The following is a 21,447-nucleotide window of genomic DNA, read 5'->3' on the forward strand; positions in this document are numbered from 1 at the left end:
AGGGTCAGGCCCACTGGTGCCCAGGGGTCACTCCTAGTGGGGCTCAGGGAGCCAGGTGGAGTGTTTGTTGGAGATGGAATTCAGGCCGACCACGTGCCAGGCAAATGCCCTGTATTGCCTGTACTGTGGTTCCAGGACGAATTATTTTTCATTTTAAAAGCAACAAACATATACAATAAAATTTGGGAAATGCAAAATAGAAAGGAAAGTCCCATGAGCCTCTTAATATTTTGATTTACCTGAGATCATTAAAACACACATTATGCTGCTAGTGTAGTGCCTAAAATCAGAAAGCTGAAAAAGGCATTTTTCTCTTTGGACATGTAGGTGAAAGAAAGAACTTCTCCCCCTCCCCACTTACAAATAATGGTGGATTGGCTCTGAGCCCATCTAAAAAAAATCCATAGGATATTTTCCCAATGGAATCACCATGAGCTAGTTACAAAACTTTCTGTTTGAGTTTCAGCTATACAATGGTCGAACACCCATCCCTCCACCAGTGTACATTTTCCACCACAATATCCCCAGTATCCCTCTCTGCCCCCCCATCCCACCCCTCCCCTGCCTCTATGGCTGACAATTTCCCTCTTTCTCTCTATTTATGGGTGCTATGGTTTGTAATAAAGAAAATTAGAGGCCATCATTTTTGGTCCTTTATCTACTTTCAGCACACATCTCCCATCCCGAGCGATCCCTTCAACTATCATTGACTTAGTGGTCCCTTCTCTATCCCAGCTGCCTTCTCCCCCCACCCTGCTCATGCTTCCAACCATGGAGCAATCTTCCTGGCCTTTGTCTCTACTGTCCTTGGGTGTTAGTCTCATATTATATTTTACATTCCACAAAAGAGGGGGCACAGGAATTAAGGCCCCTGCCTTGCATGGGGCCAGCGAGGGTTTGTTCTTCAGCACTGCCATGCGTGTTCCCTCCCCAAACAGAGTGGCGGTCAGTGGTTCCCCAGTCAAAGTGTCCCCACACCCAGCAGTCCCAATATGATGCTGCCGAGAGCTCAGGAACTCCAGTGAAGCCATTCAGTTCCAGAGTACGTCCAGAAACGTGCGGAATTCCAGCTCTGGGAGTAAAAGCAGGATTCCCATCCCGTGGCCCGTGGCGCCCTTTCCCGAAGGGCCAGAGGCCCATGGAAGGAAGTCTTGTACCCGTGGCGCTGGCCCTTCTTCTTGCCAGAGCCTGACCACACTGCCTCTTTCAGCCTCGGAACTCTCCGTTGGTTTCCTGCCTGCTCCGGCAGCCACGCAGGTGGGGGAAGGTGATGTTCAGCTACTTGAGGGTTGTGGATGGAGACAGGATTTCAGTGGCTAAAATGAGTTTGTGTCTGTTCTGTTGTAGAGGACTGTGGGTGCTTGCCTCCTTTAAAAGAAGAAAAGGAGCCCAACCTCAGCCCCAGGTACTCCCCTTAGCTGTGTGTGTGTGTGTGTGTGTGTGTGTGTGTGTGTGTGTGTGTGTGTGTGTGTGTGTGTGTGTGTTGGGGGGCCTCAGGGGGCGGGGCTTGCTTCACCTGCTCTTTGCCTGTGAATTGAATGGCACATCCATACGGGGAAATGTGAGGCAGAGGAAAGGAACTTGAGGACAAGTATTTCAAAGCACATATCCAAATCTCTAGAAAGAAATTGCTATTGACATTTTCCTGCCCTTTGAAAGAGACTGCTGAGTGGGCTTCTGTTTTCATCCTAGAACTTTCTGGTTACACAAACCGTAGGTCTGTTTGTTACCTTGGATGAACTGATATTGCTAAGAAAACCAGATGGAAGTGACAGTCTCCGAGGGGGCCAGTAAACAAAAGTAAACGGAACACATATGCACATATGCCTGCACACATGCGCGCGCATGCACACAAACACACACCCCACGACAAAACAAACCCCACTTGGACTCATGATTAGAAGAGGGAAGCAGTTTTGAAAGCACTCCATCCCACCACTAGGAGGCTCTGCTCGCTAGAGCATGTCGGCGCGTTAGATGCCAAGGTCGCTCCCGGTCAGGCTCTCTCTGGTGAGGGGAGAAATGATCATCTCTGGGTCATTTTTGATGAGCGATTATTTGCTCAGATGTTTGATGTGCACCCAGGAAGTTGGAAGGTTGGTGCACTGAGTCCAAAACTTGTTTCCTAGGGCACCGGTGTGACTTGGGGGTGAGGGGCACTGCCGGGTGGTAGGGGAGACCCACACAACCAGGGCGCAGAGGACTCGAGCCCATGACTGAACTCACTTCCCAGAAAACAAGGACGCGAGCGTGAGGCAGGGCCACGCCCCCCACGCCCTCACCACAGTAGTGCACCTCGGTCTGTGCCAATCATCTGAAAAGCTTCCAGAGTGTGGACACTTGCCACCAGGCTGTCCCTGAGGCTAAGAATTGCAGGGAAAGGAAGGTGATTCGATGGTGATTGATTGGACCAGTCAGATGTTTGTCTTCCAGAACCTTCCACCCCTCCCCCTAGACTTACCCAAGAGTCTCCCCATGTCACACCACACCGTCCTCCTGAAACGAACCTCTGATGCTGAAATCCACACCCGATGGCCGGTGTCGGCTGTTGTCGCCTGTTGTCGCCTCTGCTGCCCTGGGCTTGCGAAGATCCATGTCACTGGCTCAGGCGTGATCCTGTCCCGTGTCAGTCAGGTTCTACATATTGACAAGTAAATGGAAGGAAAATAATACTGGATGGGGCGGGGGGGGACATATTGTAGAGAACATTCCAAAGGAATATTTTACTTCCTTTTTTTAAAAAAAAATTTTTGAGGCAATGTAATTGCTAAAAAACTAACAATGCTCAGGACTGAGTCCTGGCTCTGGAATCACTCCTGGGTGTGCTTGGGGGCCTATGTGGGATGCCAGGGATTGAACCTGGGTGGGCCGTGTGCGAGGTAAACGCCTTACCTGCTGTCCTATTGCTCTGGCCCTCCTTTTTTTTTAACCGTAATTGCAATGAGCTGTTCTGGATATCCACACCCAGGCTGAGATCACCAAACCCCTATTGATGTCTTTCTATCACATCTCTAATGGGTGCCCTTAAGTGATGCCAAGTGACAGTGATTTTGTTTATTAACTTATTTATTTGGTTTGGGGCCCACTCCCAGCTTGGTGCCTGGGGGTTATTTCCTGATGGTTCCCAGAGACTATGTGGTGCTGGGATTGACCCCAAGGCTCTTGAATATGAAGCCTACACTCAGCCCTCTGAGCAGTCTCCTGGCCCCTGTCGGGAGATCGTATCTACCTGCATCTTATTTTTTGAAATTGCTGGCACCATAGGAGCTGTTTAACATTGTAGAATCACAGGGTGCTAGTAGTAATCTATTTAAAAATCCTACTTTTTATAATATTAAGAGTTTAGATTTCAAAATAAGCTCTATCTCATTCCTATAGATCTCTAAAGAAGGAAGGAAAGGAAGGAAGAAGGGAGGAAGGGAGGAAGGGAGGAAGGGAGGAAGGGAGGAAGGGAGGAAGGAAGGAAGGAAGGAAGGAAGGAAGGAAGGAAGGAAGGAAGGAAGGAAGGAAGGAAGGAGAAAACAAAGGAAGGTGGGAAGTAGGAAGGAAGGAAAAGAAAAAGACAAAAGGCTGTCATCTACATGAAGAACTGCTGTATGCTAAAATGTTTTTCAAGGGGATGTTTGAGGCTGGATGTTGCCAGCCCCAGTTCAATTCCTGGCATCTCAGATGGTGCCCTGAGCACCACCGGAAGAGACCTCTTGGTGCAGAGCCAGCCCAGAGCCTGACTGGGTGTGGCCCATCCTCACCCCCCAAAAAAGAAACAAGTGAAATAAAGGGGGTCTGTGTGTGCCTGTGTTGGCCCAGACCATCTGGCTCTGATCCCCAGGATAACTGGTGGTTCTTCAGCTGGTTTGTTTGTGGGGTGCCAGCAATGTTAGAGGAGCAGCAGGGGTTAGAACCAGATTTTGGTGCCTCGGGCCATTTCTAATTGCTTCTAAGGATGCTTTAATATTGCAAAGCAAGTTTGCTTCTTATTCACGAAAATCTCAGAAAAGGATTAAGCACTTAGAATACCGCGTTGCTTCAAACAAGCTCTCAGCAAGTATTGGCTATTGTTTGACTAAAACTCACATATCAGACTTTCGGGCTAATGAGCATGTGCTTTATGTCCCAGGTTCATCCATAGTGGGGGAGGGGGAACATTATGTTTGTTCCTGGTCTCCCCAGTGATTTGGGGAGGAAGGAGATGGGGAATAAATCTAAGAAATCAGGAATATGTTTGATCTCCCAGAAATAATCTGGGAACTTTCTCTCCATCGTGGTCCTTTCATGTCGGCAATTTCAGAGTAACCCTCGTAATAGTCTGGGATTTGGGGAAAGGTTATTCTCACGGCTTGAATAATCTTTCTCTAATGATTTCTTTTTAATTTCTTTCTCCTATTATTTTGGTCTCTAATTTCTAAAGCTGTGGGTCACAACTCAGAGCTGAATGTGGAAAGGTCATGAAAAATTTGGCTAGAGAAAGATGTTTCTGAATGCACAAGGACCAAAAATTAATTAGAAATCAACCTTGGCATGAACCCAGGATTTCTGGCAATACTTGTCCATGTTGTGTTTCTTGGGTGAAAAGGGATCTAAGTGGAAACAGTTTAAGACTCTCTGGTCACGGGGCCAGGGATTGTAGTGTAGAAGGTGCTTGCTTTGAGGGCAGCCAACCCAGGCTTGATCTCTGGCATTGCCAGGTGTGATCCCTGAGCAGAGCTAGGAGTAAGCCCTGAGCACTTCTGGGTGTGGCCTCCAAGCCAAAATATATACACAGATATTTTTAAAGAAGCTCTGGGGGACTGGGGAGATAGTACAGTGGGTAAGCCACTTGTGTGTACCTGGTCCAGGTTCAATCTCCAGCATCCCATATGATCCCTCAAGTACCACTAGAAGTAATTCCTGTGTACAGAGCCAGGAGAAAGTCATGAATATCACTGGGTGTGACCCCAAACTAAAAATAAAAAATAATTAAAAATAAAATAAATTTTAAAAAACTTCCAATCCTAATTACGTTGTTTGGTCAGACTTTTAGTATTTTATCTAATTGAGAGATGTGTTTGCTTCTCTAAACCTGGTGAATCTAGTGGCTGGAGCGGTAGCACAGCGAGTAGGGCATTTGCCTTGCATGCGGCTGACCCTGGTTCGATTCCCAGAATCCCATATGGTCCCCTGAGCACCACCAGAGGTGATTCCTGAGTGCAGAGCCAGAAGTAACCCCTATGCATCGCCAGGTGTGACCCAAAAAGAAAAAAAAGAAACCTGGTGAATCTATAGAAACATGGGTGGTGTGTACCCTGAGACAGGAACCAGAAGACTGTATGATTGTAGGGTTTTCTTTTGTGGGATGTCTCCCCATCAATGCTCAGGGAACCTGCTGTAGGGGCCAAACAGCCAGATGTTTTAATGCCAGCAGGAAGGTGGTGCTGCTCTGGCCCTGGGTGCCTTAGGGGGAGGGGTGGCCTCCAGAGCCACCTTGGCATTGTTGGGGGACTGTGTGATGCTTGGAGAGAGCCCAGGGTCCCCACACGCCCCCCGACATGAACTCTGTCCCTGGCCCAGGAGTCTGGTTCTAAGACACAGCTGCCTTTTGATTCTTTATTCTAAGATAAGTCACTTTAATCTCCGAGCTTCCATTTTTTTTTCCCTCTTGGAAATGGAAATAATGGCACCTGTCTTTCTAGTTTCACAGGCCCCCAGGAGAGAATAAACCACTGTGTATGTTTTAAAGCACCTGGAAAATGAAACTAGAAACTCTTTTCTTCTCCCGCAGGAGTCCTCCCCACCTCCTATCCGTGGATTTAGACAGAAAAACAAGATGAACTTTTCTGGAGGGAGCAGTTTTACATTCACAGAAAAATCAAGTGGGAAGTTGCCAAAGGTTCTAGCCCCGCCACAGCCCCTGGACTTAGAACCTGCCTGGACACAAGGTTGAGCTCCCGTGGGTTTCACCAGTGGCTTTCCCCTCTGCCCGTCCCCTTCCTTCACCGTGCAAGCAGATAACACTGAGCCTCACAGAGCAACCACCATGGAACTTAGGAGAAACACATAGCTCCTGCTAAATGGAAACTTCTAGAAGCAATTTACAGGGATCAGTCCTCTTGGGTAGTCTGTGGATGGCCATTGCTGAATTCAGCACCCCAGGTGCAAAGACCCCCTCGCCCCATTCTCTGGCTGAATGAGGACCGTTAGCTCTCAGGTCCCCTCTTTCCTCCCATCTCCCACTGGCTGACTCGTAGTCAATTCTTTGCTTTTTGCCTGGACATTGTCCATGAGTTGTGGAATTGAAACAGTGGCACCACATTTTAATTAGGGATGTTGCCAAAGAAAGTTTGAACTATGACTTTCATGCTTTAAAAGTTCAGTAGGGGGCTGGGAGGCGGTCCAGCAGTGAGGGAACTGTCTGACATATGCCTGGCTTGGCTTTGAGTCCCGGAGCGATTCTGGATGAAGCCCTGGAGGTCTCCAAGCACCGCTGGGGTGCCTGGGTCTCCTGGCATTGCAGGGCCTGAGCAGTGTCACATCCTGAAACCCTTGCATTAAACCATTATCCGGGTTGGCCAAATATCAGTGGCAGGGCCCCTGGGCCTCCTGGGAACCACGATCACGATCACGAAATCCCGTTGATCGTGGAGTGGCTTGAGCGGTCTCAGTAACCTCTACATTCGTCCTATCCCTGAGATTTTAGAAGCCTGATGCCCCATTGGAGGCTCTTTCAGGGTGAGGGGAATGAGATTCAGCTTGTTACTGGCTTTGGCATATGGATACACCATGGGAAGCTTGTGAGTTTATCCCAGAGGGAGAAGTAGGTTATAAGATATCTGGGAGCTTGCTTTTAAGTCTCTGGATGTTGGCCATTGATGGGATTACACACACCTGGGTTCCTCTGACGGCACCTTCATGCGTGAGGCCTGTCCGAACATGTGGAGAGGGGCCTTGAGCATGGGAACCACCTTCCAAAAATTTAGTGGATAGGCTGGAGCGATAGGACAGCGGGTAGAGTGTTTGCCTTGCACGCAGCTGACCTGGGTTCGATCCCCAGCATCCCATATGGTCCCCTGAGAACTGCCAGGAGTAATTCCTGAGTGCAAAGCCAGGAGTATCTCCTGGTGCATGGCTGGGTGTGACCCAAAAAGAAAAAAAATTAGTAGGAAAAGACAAGGGAGATGCAGGGAAAAGGGCGTTTCATATTCTTTTTTTTTTTTTTTTGCTTTTTTGGGTCACACCCAGCGATGCACAGGGGTCACTCCTGGCTCTGCACTCAGGAATTACCCCTGGCGGTGCTCAGGGGACCATATGGGATGCTGGGAATCAGACCCGGGTTGGCCGCGTGCAAGGCAAATGCCCTACCTGCTGTACTATCGCTCCAGCCCCGCGTTTCATATTCTTATTTCCCACACTAGGACTTTTCCTATAATTTCTCCCTCTTGGAGCCTTGGGGGTGGCACTAGAGAACTGAGTCCAAAGGGCGCGTAGGGCAGAAAGAGAGGCCTGCTCTCAGCTGCCGGAAATGTTCCTGATGACGTTGTTGAGTCTTGTTGGTGCAGTGACAACACACAGATTCATTTCTCTGGATTTGTTCCCATGTCCTTTCTCTGTCAAGACGGGGCTTCCTGTTGACGGCTGCCATGCTCTCTGGCAGCACCTTCCCGATGCCCGCAGGTCGTGAGGGGTTCCAGCAAGCAGAGCAGCGTCCCCTTCATGGGGTGCTGCTGGCCCCGCCAGTCTCCTGCGTCCAGCCTAGAAGCCCTGCTGGGTCAGCCCAGGAGAGGAATGGCCTGTCTCAGCCAAGCGCCTGCCTCTTTTCCCTCATGCCGGTGGCTGGTCACAGTAATGGTTTTCGAGCCAGTGGCAACAGTGGCAAGGAGTGAAGAAAGACTGTGATCTGGCTCCATCCGAGTGGATTTCAAATTTTGAAAGGACAGTAGTAACAGCTAGAAGGCAGTCACAGAGCCTTTCTCTAAACCAGGAAGGATTACCTGAGGGATGATCTAAGTTAGCTCTACCCCAGAGAAGGGGATGAAGTATTTACCCCTCATGTGATTGTTGTTTTTTTTTTTTGATGATTCATATGTTACAGTGCCCACATCTAGGGCACTATAAAAATGAATTACTTCACTGTTTCTCAGAGAAGTCCAAGTTAGGTTAATGGGGTATTTTGTGAAATTTTTCCTATTTCTTTTTTCCTTTGGGGGTCACACCTAACGGTGTTCAGGTTTTACTCTGGCTCTGCGCTCAGGGATTATTCCCAGCGGGGCTTGGGGGCCTATGTGTAATACAGGGGACTGAGCTGTGTATAAGGCAAGTGCCCACCTGCTATACCATCTCTCCACCCCATATTTCTTCCCTTCTCTATTTTTTTTTACGAAGTACCATTGTTGGTGTCTTTTTCTTTCAAAGTTATTTGTTGAGCAAGCACCTACTCAGCGCTTCACTCGGCCAGTGGCATGCCAAGATAGCCAGTTCAAAGTGAAATTCTCCGTCGTAATTAAACCTGGAGCTCAGAGAGGTTAAATGACCAGTCCAAGTTTATGCAACACATGTGTGTGTATGTGTGTGTGTGTATGTGTGTGTGTGTGAGAGAGAGAGGGAGAGAGATAACTCAACTCTAAAAGAATTGCTTTAAAAACTTTATCCTTTTAATAGTTTTTCATTAGTCAAAATAACAGAGATTAGGGCCTGGGAGGATAGTTCAGTGAGTAGGAAGTTTGCTCTGCCCAAGGCCAACCATGATTCAATTCCCAGCATCCTGTATGGTCCCGTGAGCACCACCAGGAGTGATTCTCGAGTGTAGAGCAGGCATACCTCTGGCCATTGCTGGTAGGTCCCCCAAGAAAACAGACAAAAATTAAAATTAAAAACAAATAAAATATGGGGCTGGAGTGATAGCACAGCGGGTAGGGTGTTTGCCTTGCACGCGGCCGACCGGGGTTCGATTCCCAGCATCTCATATGGTCCCCTGAGCACCGCCAGGGATAATTCCTAAGTGCAGAGCCAGGAGTGACTCCTGTGCATCGCCGGGTGTGACCCAAAAAACAAACAACAACAACAACAACAACAAATAAATAAAATAAAAGAGATACTCCAGTTACAAGGCAAACTGGAGACTAAAAACCAAAAGCACCCCAGCCCCCCACTCCCCCTCCCCAAAACAATGCATCTAGCAGTGAGAAAACTGCCATGAGTCTGGAGGCTAATATATTTAAATATTTGGAGTAGGGTGTGCTGCCATTGCCAAAGTGAAATAAATCATGAGGTGTTTTTTTTGGGGGGGTGGGGGCCAGGGCCTCTGCCACGTGAAATATGTGTTTGAGCACTGAGCACAGCCCCCGCGCGAGAAGGGCAGTTTCGTGTGGACAGCTCTGGCCTTTCTGCTTGAGTAGATCCTGCGGCCACGCCCAGGTGCTCTCTTAGTTTATAGGCTTCTTCCTCCTCTCCTCTCTCGTCCCTCAAATGTCATCTAAAAGTCAACAAGTATTGAGTGTTTAAAGTGGATGAAGTGCCAACTGATTTCTCTCAAACCTGAGCTCAGTGCTAGGAGGATTACAAAGGGAGTTTAGAAACCCGCAGGGCCAGAGCCTCAGACAGCACTGGGGCGGGAGGGAGAGCTGTGTGTGCTGTGTGTTTGTGTGTGGGTTATGTGTGTGTTGTGTGAAGTGGTGTGTGGCATGTGTGTGGTATGTATAGTTTGTGTGTGTGTTATGTGTGGTGTGCGGTATGTGTATTATATGTGTAGTATGTTTATTGTGTGTGATATGTGAATTATATTGTGATGTGTACAGTGTGTGGTGTGTGGATGGTGTGTAGTCTGTATCATGTGTGGTGTGTGTGTAGTGTGCGGTGTATGTGCAGCGAGTGGTATGTGGTATGTGTATGGTGTGTGTATGGCATGTGTGTGTTACTGTGTGTGGTGTGTGGCTTGTGTATGTGTGTAGTATGTATCATGTGTGGCGTGTGTATGATGCCTGTGTATAGTGTGAGGTGCGTGTACAGTGTGTGGTGTGGGCTATGTGGACGGTGTGTAGATGGTCTATGCGTGGTGTGTGTGTGTGTCTGTGTGTATGCGGTGAGTAAGAGAAGGCCTATGAGCTTTGCCAAGCTGCAGCACTGTGTGAACAAAGGCCCTGATGAGGCCCAACAATGGCACCATCCACTGCACACACACCCCACATGACACCGACTACATACCACCGTGGGCTTCTGGGCCTGGGTCTGCCATGGGCAGCTGCTTGACCTCCTTTGTCCCACCTGGCCAGGCCCCTCTCAGGAAGGGGAAGGAACGACATGGTGCCACACACCAGGACCACAGGACCTAACTGCTAAGTCACTTGGTGTGAAAGTGAACCTCCCTCCCCCAAACCTAGTTACAAGTCTCCCTAACACAGAAGGGCTCAGCTGAGGTTTATCTCCCCGCTCGAAGCCAGGGCGCATTCGCTGTGGTCATAAAGAAGGATTGTTACAAGATAAACTGGACAGGAGAACAAAGATGGCTTATCTGATGGTGCGAGCACAAAGGGGCAGTTATGAAACCAGGTGTCAGAGTTTCAGCTGTCCTCATTTCCCGGGGAGCCTCGCATTGCGGTGCTCTCTGACAGAGAAGGAGTCGCTCCTCCATCCACCCCGCAGGCTTCACAGTTCACAGGCTTGTTACCAGACGGGCTTCGGGGAAGGGCGGCCCACTTTCTTAAATTATCTATTTGACACTCCGAGAAAATGACTCATTAAAGCCGCCGTCAGAGATAAGTTGCTAAAACCACGCGCATTACCATTGAGACGAGCAATAGAGGTTTGAAGTGGGATTTCTTATTTTATTTGTTGTCGTTCTGTGGCAGTGTGCCAAGGTATTTTTAACAGGGAACTCGAGGATTTGCCAGAGTTAACGTCTGAGTTTATTTGATCATTTAGCAGAGATGATAAATAGCCACAGAGGCAGCCGGGAAGGGCTAACTAAATAAAGAAATGCACGTGCAGGGCAGAGGACGCCCTGGTTCAGCCAACCGACCAGTAGGCCGCGGGCAGCCGGGTCACAGTGCCGCCAGTGAGCACTGACCTGTGAGGACTGCTCTAGTTGGAGCAACGTATCCCCACATTGGGATGCCTCTCGTCTGGCGGTGGTGACATGCATTTCCTGCTTCTCAGGGCCATAGTAATAGGGACCAGGTCTGAGCTCCTAGGATCTGTGGTGACTTAAGTACACAAAAACTTTCCAAAACTCTCCTAGAATGTTCTGAACGAGCCATATGGAGGAATCTTCTCTTTAGAAATTTCAAGTTTGTTTTAGAAGGTGGTGTCTGAAAGCCTCTCGATATTCGGAGCAATGTTTTCCTGCAGACACCTTCGAGATTCTCTCCAGGAGGAATACCACGTATTAGGTCAAGTCTGTAGCATTGTGCTTCCCCCTCATTTTCTCATGCAGAATGTACCACCCCACAGGCACATGGTTTCATGATGTGTTTGGCAGGTGAGGGGAGAACAGGAAACTTGGCTAAGAAAGGTTAACAGGTGTGATCAAGGAAGTGGCTGAGGCCTGATGCGAACTTGTTACCTGCCCCTTTATTCGCTTCTACTCTGCAAAAATCAAACCTACTAAATTGCCCATACCAACATTGGTACCACTGCAAAAGTGACACAGGAAAGCCCCTAGGTGTGGGGCAGGGGTGTGGCTCAGAGTGGGAGACCACTTGTCTCACATATGTGAGGCCCTGGGTGGGTTCTCGATACCGAGTGACCCCTGAGAACCACCTGGAGTAGCTTGGGCCCCTCAGGCACCACCCGCTGTGCCCTTTGCAATAACTAACAGAAAGGAAAAGTAAATTACAAACAGAGAAAGACCCAGGCATGCACTTCATCATAAGCATAGGGGGGTAATAACCGAAGAAATCATTCAAGTTTTTATGGAGGGACAGAGAGATTTAAATGACTGGAAAGGGACATGCGCTGTCTGAATGAAAGACAATAATGTAAAAAAAATTATCATTTTATAGTCAATCCTGGCACTTAAAGAGCCTAATGAACGTTTCCTTGGGGAGTATAACTGTAAGAAAGTGGCTAGGATACTTTATAAAAGAAAAAAAAGGAAAAAGAGCAATTGTAAGATGGAGCAGAAAGAGGGATGAGCAAAGAACTTGTGTCAGTGTTGACGATGACACCCGGGACCAGCGGGGACTTACTCCTGATTAGAACAAACTAGAAGATGTATAAACAGCCATAAACACAGGAGGGGAAAATCTAGAACTCGACCTCATAGGGCTGGAGCAATAGTACAGTGGGGAAGGCATTTACCTTGCAAGCGACTAACCCGGGTTCTATCCCCAGCGTCCCATAAGCTCCCCTGAGCAACATCAAGAGTAATTCCTGAGTTTAGAGCCAGGAGTAACCCCTGCGTATCAGTGGGTGTGATACCCCCCCCCAAATGCACACAAACACACACACACACAAGACCTGAATCTCACACTTTAGGCTAAAAGAAATTCTGAAAAATGTTTTTTTTTTTTTTGCTATAGATAAGTATTATATAACTTTAAGGTGGAGATTTATTTGAAAGCAAGACATCCAGATCAGAAACCATTATCAGAAAAGCAAAAATTTACATTAACTTAAAACATTTTATACTTCTAAACCCACTCGGGGGGCTGGGGGTTCCCTCAGAGGTAGAATGTTTGCTTCATACATATAAAACTCAGGGTTTGATCATCAGCTCTGCCAAAAGGGAAAAAGTTCTCAACCCTCTCATCCCCAAAATAGAAATCAAAAATATTTTTTAAAAAACACACAATAACTAAAATTAGAAGTTAAATGATAAACTGGGGAAAGAATTTATAATATATATAATGAACAAAAATTTAATACATAAGCCAATAAAAATATAATTGTCTCTCATTTTAAATATGAGCAAAGAATATCAATATGCAATTTAGCTAGAGAGAGGAAATTAAAATTACCAGAAGAGCTTTGAGAAAAATGTCTATTCTTGTCATTTTTAAAAAAATGTAAAGGTAAATTCATCATTACTGAATGTATAAATGCACTGTAGCACTGTTATCCCATTGTTTATTGATTTGCTCAAGCGGGTACCAGTAACGTCTCCATTGTAAGACTTGTTACTGTTTTTGGCATATTGAATATGCCTCAGGGAGCTTGCCAGGCTCTGCTGTGTGGGCGAGGTACTCTCAGTAGCTTGCCGGGTTCTTTGAGAGGGATGGAAGAATTGAACCCAGGTTGGCCTCGTGCAAGGCAAACACCTTACCCACTGTGCTATCGCTCTAGTCCAGTAAATACCAGAAATAATAATATTCTGCATTGGAAAGACTGAGAAAGAAAGGACATTTCTCTAAAGTCAAGTGTTTGGGTATTTGTCTGGATATTTTGAAGAAGAGGCATAACGGACTGAGGGCTACTCTAGCTTTACAAATGCACAGATTTTAGTCTAACATTTCCTCCTCTAGATATTTGTACAAAGGTAACATTTGGAAGTGTTCTAAGATATAGAAATTTTTCTAATAGCTAGAAACTACAATTGAAAAGAGCCTAAATGTTTAATCATAAAAAATATAGCTAAAATTTGATTTTGGCCTACTGAGACAATGAAGTACTTTGTCACCAGTAGAAAGATGTCCTGTTCATTGGCAAGGAAAGGTGTCTACCTGTCCAGGAGAGTGAGAAGAGAAGACTCTCGTACAAAGTGTGGGATGAATAGAATCTAACCCGGGGGAGCTTCTTCCCAGCAGCATGAGCGTCCAGCAGAGCTAGCCCCCAGTAGTGCTAGAGGGCCATGCAGGCATTGCACCCCGGGTCCTGAGCCTGCCACACATGTGCTCCAGACCTTTGAGTCATCTCCCCAACCCGGATCTCTTTTTGTTTGTTTTGGGGGCCATACCTGATGGTATTCAGGAGCTTCTCCTGGCTTTGGGTTCAGGGGACAGTTCTGGCAGTGCTCCGTGGGGGACCATGTGATGCCGAGGATTAAAATGCAGCCAGCCACATGTGATCCAAACATGTTAACACCTTCTGGTGCTAATTTTGCATTATCACTCCAGTACCCTATCTTATTTTTATCACTGTATCACTGTCATCCTGTTGCTCATTGATTGCTCGAGCGGGCACCAGTAATGTCTCCATTCATCCCTTTCACATGCTACTGTAGCCCGATGGCATCTGCTTGTTCCAGGAACATGAAGAGCACATTATTGTTACTGTTTTTGGCATGTTGAATATGTCATGGGTAGCTTGCCAGACTCTGCCATTCTACAACAGATACTTTTAGCAATTCTACAAGAATATAAACATGTTGACAGAGAAAGCCCTTTGGTTTTTACCAAACTTTGATATCAGCATAGAAAAATACACGTGAACTGCCAATGTTTATGAAAACATGAGGAAACTTGATTTTCTGTACCTCTGTTGTTTGTAAAACAGCCTAATTTTTTCATTAAAATTGGCTGATGCTTGTAAGATAAAGCCTTGCATTCTCTGAACATTTCACTTTAGTTTCAGGCTCTCGTTCCGCAGCTCTTCCTAGATAGTACAGATTCTTAAGTTCGAAAGAATTTCAACTGTTAATAACCATTAATGTTCTTCCAATAAGAAATTTAGATTGAGAATTCTGCTTTCTCTGAAGGCTCAACATTCTGATAAGAAATCTTTGTTTAAACCTGTTCTAACAAGTTCCAAAAACACCTAGACCCTTTAAATTGCTGGACTGCATATCACTCTGATCTCTTATGATGATTCTACTTCCCCAGGTCTAATTTCTACTACTGGTTTTCACTATGACTCCAACACTGAGTATTCCACACAGACAGACAGACAGACAATGAACTGATTAAAAACACCCACGTCCATGTGCACACATCTGTAGTTGATCGATCGATCTGACCCTTCAAAAATGGCAGGGAGAAAACTGATGGACTGAGAAAGCAAGGGGCAGTCTCCAGGGCAAAGCTAAGCCCTGTTGGCCGATTGGGAACATTGCTCCTCGTTTCCCAGCCTGATCAGCCAGTTTCCTGCTTGTTAAAAATGGGTCATGAAAGCGCTTTTGTTGATATAAGCTGGCAAAATAAACCATGACAAAGTTGTTGAAACCTAAGGCAGTCAGATGTTACCATATTTTGGTTAAGGCTAGTCCTGAGGCAGGGAGCTCGCATCTTCTTACCAGATACTTATTTTTATACAAAAAACTTTTTGTAAAGGAATATATATTATTATCAAAGAAGGGAGTTTAGAAGAACAGATGCCCAAAGGTTGGCTATGGTAAGACTGGTAGTAGTTTTGTTGCCACTGATTTGTATTTTGTATTTTAAAGTGACGAACATTAATTGGCTGTATAGTGATTATAATGATTACCTTTTAAAAAAAATCACTTCTGCTGGACACAGACCAGTGCTGGGTGCAGAGCAGTGCCATGGACAGGAGAGGGACTGTGTCGCTGCTCTTCAGCTTTGTCCTCTGCTTGGAAGAGCCGAACTGTCAAAGTTCTATCTGTCAAGTGGCTTAGGAAGTATGAGCCTTCATGCCCTTGAGAAAGGGACCTGCAGTCTGGAGCCTTCGGTTTGATGGTGATGGACTTCTGGCTCTTTGAACTATTAGCTGGCTGCCACCCATTTCCAAGAACTGAACCTGCCTTGCCCAGTTCAGTTGATCAGGCTAACGCCATTCTCTGAGTGGACTGAGTCGTCTGATGGCTCCTTAGGTGAGAAGCCTGCCTCTGGGAACTGTTTCCATGGAAAGCGAAGGTTGCTACAGAGCATGCCCGCTTCTGCTCTTCCTTTCCCAGGGAGTTTGCTTCCTCGCTCAGCTTCTCCCCAACACAGTACAAAACACAGATGCACTAACATGTGCTCAACATCACTTCCCCTTTCATCCTCTCTCCCTTCATCTCTCCATCTGCCCATCCACCGACCAGGCGCTCCATCTGTTGGTGGATCCATCCCGTCAAGTGGCTGTGGAAGCCTGGGGCTCCTGCGCTTGGGAATCGGAGACAAGGTTGATGGCAGAGAGCACTGGCTGAGGGCAGTGGGGGTGCAGGTTGTGTCGACTCTGACTGTCAGACAGTCCTGGGAGGTTGGGGTCACGTCAGTCAGAGACCTAAGGGGTGGGGCTCAAAAGTAGACGAGAGAGCAGGAGGAGAGCTGGGGCTGCCGGCTTTCTGGGACACGTGGGTGGGTGTGTGGTCTCACGGGGAGAAAAACCGCCGCGCCAGACACTCAGCAGAGACTGCCAAGTGAGACACAAAAGCACACATCGGCCAGCAGCTCGGCCCTGTCCAAACACCGCGTCCATCACTGCTGCCTGTTCACACCGCGCCGCCCGGCCATTGAATTCCAAATGACACTCCAAGGCATCTCCAGATCCCTGGTGGCTCTGAACAAAAAAAACAGGCTCTTGAGAACAGGCCAGGGCCACACGCTCTGGAGGGAAAACAACACATGGAGAACTTTCTTCAAAGGGAAAAAAAAAGGCAATTTAGCATCTATTCATACCCGAGTGGGGTTGGGTGTAATGAAAGGGGGAAGCCCCAGCTCCATCTGCTTGGGCAGCGCTGAGCTCGAGCTCGGCGTCTCTCCTGGCTTCTGCGGGTCTCCTTCTCAGCAAGCAAACAAGCCCCCCAGCAGCCTCTATTGTGGGTCTGTACCCTGAACCCATGTGGGGGCTCCCGGCAGCTCTGGGGAGGGCTGACCCAAGCCCTGGAGCTCGTGGAATTCTGCTCCTGTTTCACTGTTTGTTTGTTTGTTGTTGTTTTTCAGTGACCACTAAGCCCACTACTGACTGGGGCTAATGTTTTCCAAGAGAGGCCACCCCGGAGGGAGCCTGCTGGCCTGCCAACCGAGGATGAAGAGGACCTGAATTTTATTAATTTCCCATCCATGCAGATGCAGACACTTTGGCTGTGCTGTCCAACTCCTGCTCTTCCCAATGCCGGCGGCACCTGCGCTTGAAGGATGCGTGATGCAGAAGCGCTCAGAAAAGGCCGCACTGACTTCCACCGCGGCCCTCGGGCCTGGAGGAGCCACTGACCCCCACTGACCGTGCTCACCTGAGCTTGCTGTGGCCTTCTCACCTTCTGGCATCCTGTCAGGAAGCTGTTTATCTCTTGTTTCCTTGGGGGAGTCACCCACTTCCCTAGCTGGCTTTGGATCAGTCCCTTAGATTATCCAAGCCCTTCTCTCTGACGTCATGGCAGACCACGGGCTCTTCTCTCCAGAAGAGTTGAGTCGCAGAGAAGGCAGTGAGTCAAACACGGATCCCAGGTGGACCAAGAGGACATGATGAAGAGCCCACAGTGCTGGGGAAGTGTTGTTCTGTGATTCGAGGCCGTCGTGTTGGCTATTTCCAGTCACCCTTGGAAACTTCTCAGAGGAATAGGATGCATTGAGGAGCTAGTGTCTCCCGCTTCAGCTAAATCACCTGCTTGGTCCCATGCCCCCAAATCTCACTCTTGTTTCCTGTCATTCCTTCGCTGTGGGGAAGGAGAGAGTGTGGGCAGGTGTGTGTGTGGTGAGGAGTCGGGGGGCATGTCCCCAGCCGATTTCTCATCTCTTGGAGAGCTTTATAGTCATTTGAAATGGGCAGAATCAGAACAAGAAATGCCCGCTCTGGTGGCAGAAATCATGGGCAGAGTCATTCTTACAGAGCTGGGTGGAGCCTCGTGTCCCCCTGCACACGGCCGTCCACACACCATCAGTCTGTCAGAGGTGACATCTGTGTGGAACTGGAGCAGTGCTGAATGCACTGTGGCGCCTACTGCCCTCTTGCTCACTCCCCCCACATAAAACCAGGCTGCACTTCATCCAGAGTTTTCTAATTCTGACCCTCAAAGCCTTCCGGTGTGCTGGGGGCCCGCAGCGCTTCTCTGACACCTGCTAGTTTATGCCCAGAAAGGAACAAAGAGTGGGCGCTTTCTTTTATTCCAACATGTAGACTGAGGGCTGATGAGGCTCTCAAATAGTAGCTGCTGAATCGGGGGTCTTGGGTTCAAAGAGCAGCCTGAGTGTGTATCAGAAAAAGTCCCTTCCGTCCCTTTCCAGAATTCCTTTATCTAGTACTTGCCTCTGAAATAAGCTGATGATAATGTTAGGGGGTGAGTTCCAAGCCGGGAGATCTCTCTACACAGTGAGAGAGGATTCTCTGGCTGACTTTATGCTGCTGGAAGGTTCCACTGTTTGGGGACTGCTCAGAGCCTTGATGAAAAACAGTCTTCATGCTACATAAGTTGGACAGTCTGATCTGTAGGATTCTCGTTAGTACGGCCTAGAATGGCATCTTTGTTCTCACTGCTGTTTTGAAGATTCTGATCCAACTTGTGCTTTACAGTGACGCCAATATTTATGTCAATGCCACCATTTTCCAAATCATTGTTTCTGCCCAGTCAGGTCTGTAAAGTTTGTTTCCCTTTATCATTTTGATTCACAAAAGGCTCGGCTTCCTTCATTCCCTCTGGGTATCCAGACTTTCGCTGAATGCTTAATCCCACAAGCTTCATCCAACCCCCTCAAGTAATTGAGAATTCAGAGATGTGTTAGGAAGTCCGAAGGTTCGCTTTGAGGAAGCAATATGTCATGGTATCATAAAACTATTCTCATTCAGTATAAAAACTTCAAATTCCACAAGAAGTAAGCTCCAGAGGCTGGGAGGTAGTTCAGTGTTATGGTGCATACTTAGCCAGTACCTGACCTGGATTTATTTCCTGGTACCACATGGTCCACCCCAAGCATCACTGGATGTAGCTAGAGGCCTGAGTATCTCCAGCATACAGGGCCCGAGTGGTATCTCATCCTTGGGTCCTTGCACTGAACCAGCGGCCTGGTTGGCTAAGAATAGCCAGTGAGCACCACTTAGGGGAAGGACTCCCCTCCCCCTTGTCCCTGCAAAAGAGAAGTAAGCTCCATCAACTTTCTCTTGAGTGCATATCTGAAAATTTTGCTGTTCTTTACACAGTGTCTGTGCATGGTACTTTTTTAAAGATATAGTTTCTTTTAAAGAGATATGATCTAAGATATTGAAAATCAAGACAGTAAAGGTAGTCATTCCTACCACTATCTACCTTTTTATGACTATCCAATCAGTAGACAGGCTATACTTAACAAATTTAAGGCTTGCTTATAAGCCTAAACTAAATTTGGGTTCAGATGATAGCTTATAAAAATCTTATTCATTTGTCCTAAGTGGGTGATGAAGAGCAAAAATCTGACTTTAGAATATTTGAAAGCGATATAGTTTTATTGCACTTTGGTACCTTTTAAGCCAATGAGACGTCTAACCTCATTGTACTAGTCAAAACTCCTCAGGAAACTCGTTTTTATAAATATCTGAAAATAGCCGTCTGGGACTTTTTAACCCAGCCACATGACTCCTCTCTGGGAATGCAAAACTGTTATTCTAACACCAGCCCAGAGGGCTGACACCCCAAAATCCAGGAGGGGGGAAAGATCTTTCTGCCAGGCCCCCTCACCCCATCCTGGAGCTCAAGCAAGGTAAATGACACTGGGAAGATCCTTTGTTCTTTTCCTGGGGTTGTTGGAACCGTTCATCGGCACCTCGGCCCTGATTCTGAGAAAACATGCAGGACTTCCACTTTCCCTTCTGTCAGATTTCATTCCAGCTCTGAAGATTAGTGGCAGGGGAAGACACGGTCTCATGCTGGGATGATGCAGCTGTGGGAAAAAGCTTGAAGCAGTGCCATGAGTTACATTTACTCGAAAGGCCTAGTGTCTCCTGAGAAGAAGCGCCTCTGAGGTTCCCCCTAATAGTCACACAGGCTGTCCAGGGCAGTCTCGCTTCTATGTCACATGGCCTCATTGTTGCAATAATGAGATAAGTCCTGGGTAGTGTTCCTGTGTGTGAGTGTGTGTGTGTGTGTGTGTGTGTGTGAAGTTGGTCTTTAATCCCTGTGTTTTTCACACCACCAGTTGCTTAAATCACTGTTTTAACAGCTTTTTGACAACGTCTCAGCCAATAGTGCCCTGTCTAGCAATTTATCTTCTTCCTCTTTGTACTCTTGGAGATGGTTTTTGTCATTATCTGGTGAAGAGTTTTGTTTGTTTTGCTTTATTACTTTTTCTAAATAGCACGTATTTAAGGAAAGAACAATCCGGACAACTACACAAAATAAAGTCGTTTTTGTAATCAACTCTAAAGATGCTCTAAGCTTTTCTTTGAGGCGTTATTTTAAGCGCAGTTCCTGGGCTGAATTGCTTACAGGAACATGAAGACTTCTGTTATAGTGTAATTCGAGGTTAGAAATAATGTGTCGAACTATTTAATAATCAAGGGTGGGTGGGATTTTAGTCATTGAAACTTAGAGATGGAGGATTCGGTTGTTCATTCGCCTCAGGCTACTTCATGTAATTTTTAGAGGCTTTTTGTACTTTACAGATAGGTCTTTGAACATTTTTCAAAAACCATAGTTCTGTTCACTTTTTTGGTCTGGATGGAGATGAATAAGAAAATAAAAACAGTAAGCAGTAGTTTCTCCAGGGAAAGATCCGTTGAGAGTAATCTCTGTATAACTCTAACTTAGGTGAAGATTATGACGTTGTAAGTAGTATCAGAAAAATGTGAAAAACCTGTACATTTATTCAGTTTTTCTGTTTTTCTTTTTGAATGCTGCAGGGTCAGGAATCAAACCCAGGGCTTTAAACTTTTGAAGCACGTGCTCTACCATGAGTCAATCCCTGGCCCTAAAATATAACACATGTCTAATAAATAGAAAGAATATGTATTGTATTCAGCAAGTTGAAAAATAATCTGGTCAATTAGTAGTAATTAAGCATGTGTATGATTTTTGTTTGTGTGATGCTGGGAATTGGATTCAGGGCTTCACACTGTAGCTCTGTAGCACTGTCGTCCCTTTGCTCATTAATTTGCTCAAGCGGGCACCAGTAACGTCCCCATTGTGAGACTTGTTATTGTTTTTGGCATATCGAATACCCGAAGCCACGGGTAACTTGCCAGGCTCTGCTGTGCAGGCGGGATACTCTCGGTAGCTTGCCAGGCTCTCCGACAGGGATGGAGGAATTGAACCCGGGTCGGCTGCGTGCAAGGTAAACGCCCCACCCACTGTTCTATCGCTCCTAGGGCCTCACACATACAAAGCAAATGTTCTGCCACTGAGCTACTGCCAGTCCTGTATAGGTGTATAGGCTATTTTAAAGTCAAGTGAAATGATCTTTTAAAAATTACTATATTCTTTCATTTTTATGGGTAATATGAAGTATTTCCTCAGAAGGTCAGCAAGATCAAATGCCATATTCTCTCTTAATTCTTGCCCTGATAACATATAAATTCTACCTTGTAAGTCTATCCGAGCAATGGCCCTATTGCTACTGATTAGAATTGATTAGAATTAGAATTGGAAGTACCAAAGTTGTAAGAACACAGGTTGTAGGCATGCTAGAGTTATATACATAAGAATTACCAGGCATGCTGAGAGTTAGACTTAACAATAGTTTTCTTTTATGGCTTTAT

The 21,447-nt window shown here is 46.8% G+C and overlaps 1 protein-coding gene across 1 annotated transcript in view; it reads left to right on the top strand.

The window, feature by feature from the left end:
* The window catches only part of TMEM154 (transmembrane protein 154), a 46,699-nt gene extending 26,630 nt beyond the window's left edge, over nt 1-20,069 (top strand). Inside the window, exons 6-7 of the mRNA XM_055144960.1 lie at nt 1,348-1,405; nt 16,728-20,069. Of these exons, the coding sequence (XP_055000935.1) occupies nt 1,348-1,405; nt 16,728-16,737 (68 nt within the window). The 3' untranslated portion in view covers nt 16,738-20,069. The remainder of the gene's footprint in view (nt 1-1,347; nt 1,406-16,727) is intronic.
* The last annotated feature ends 1,378 nt before the right edge of the window (nt 20,070-21,447 follow it).

Source organism: Sorex araneus, chromosome 7, assembly GCF_027595985.1.
Source record: "Sorex araneus isolate mSorAra2 chromosome 7, mSorAra2.pri, whole genome shotgun sequence".
In the NCBI taxonomy this organism is placed as follows: domain Eukaryota; kingdom Metazoa; phylum Chordata; class Mammalia; order Eulipotyphla; family Soricidae; genus Sorex; species Sorex araneus.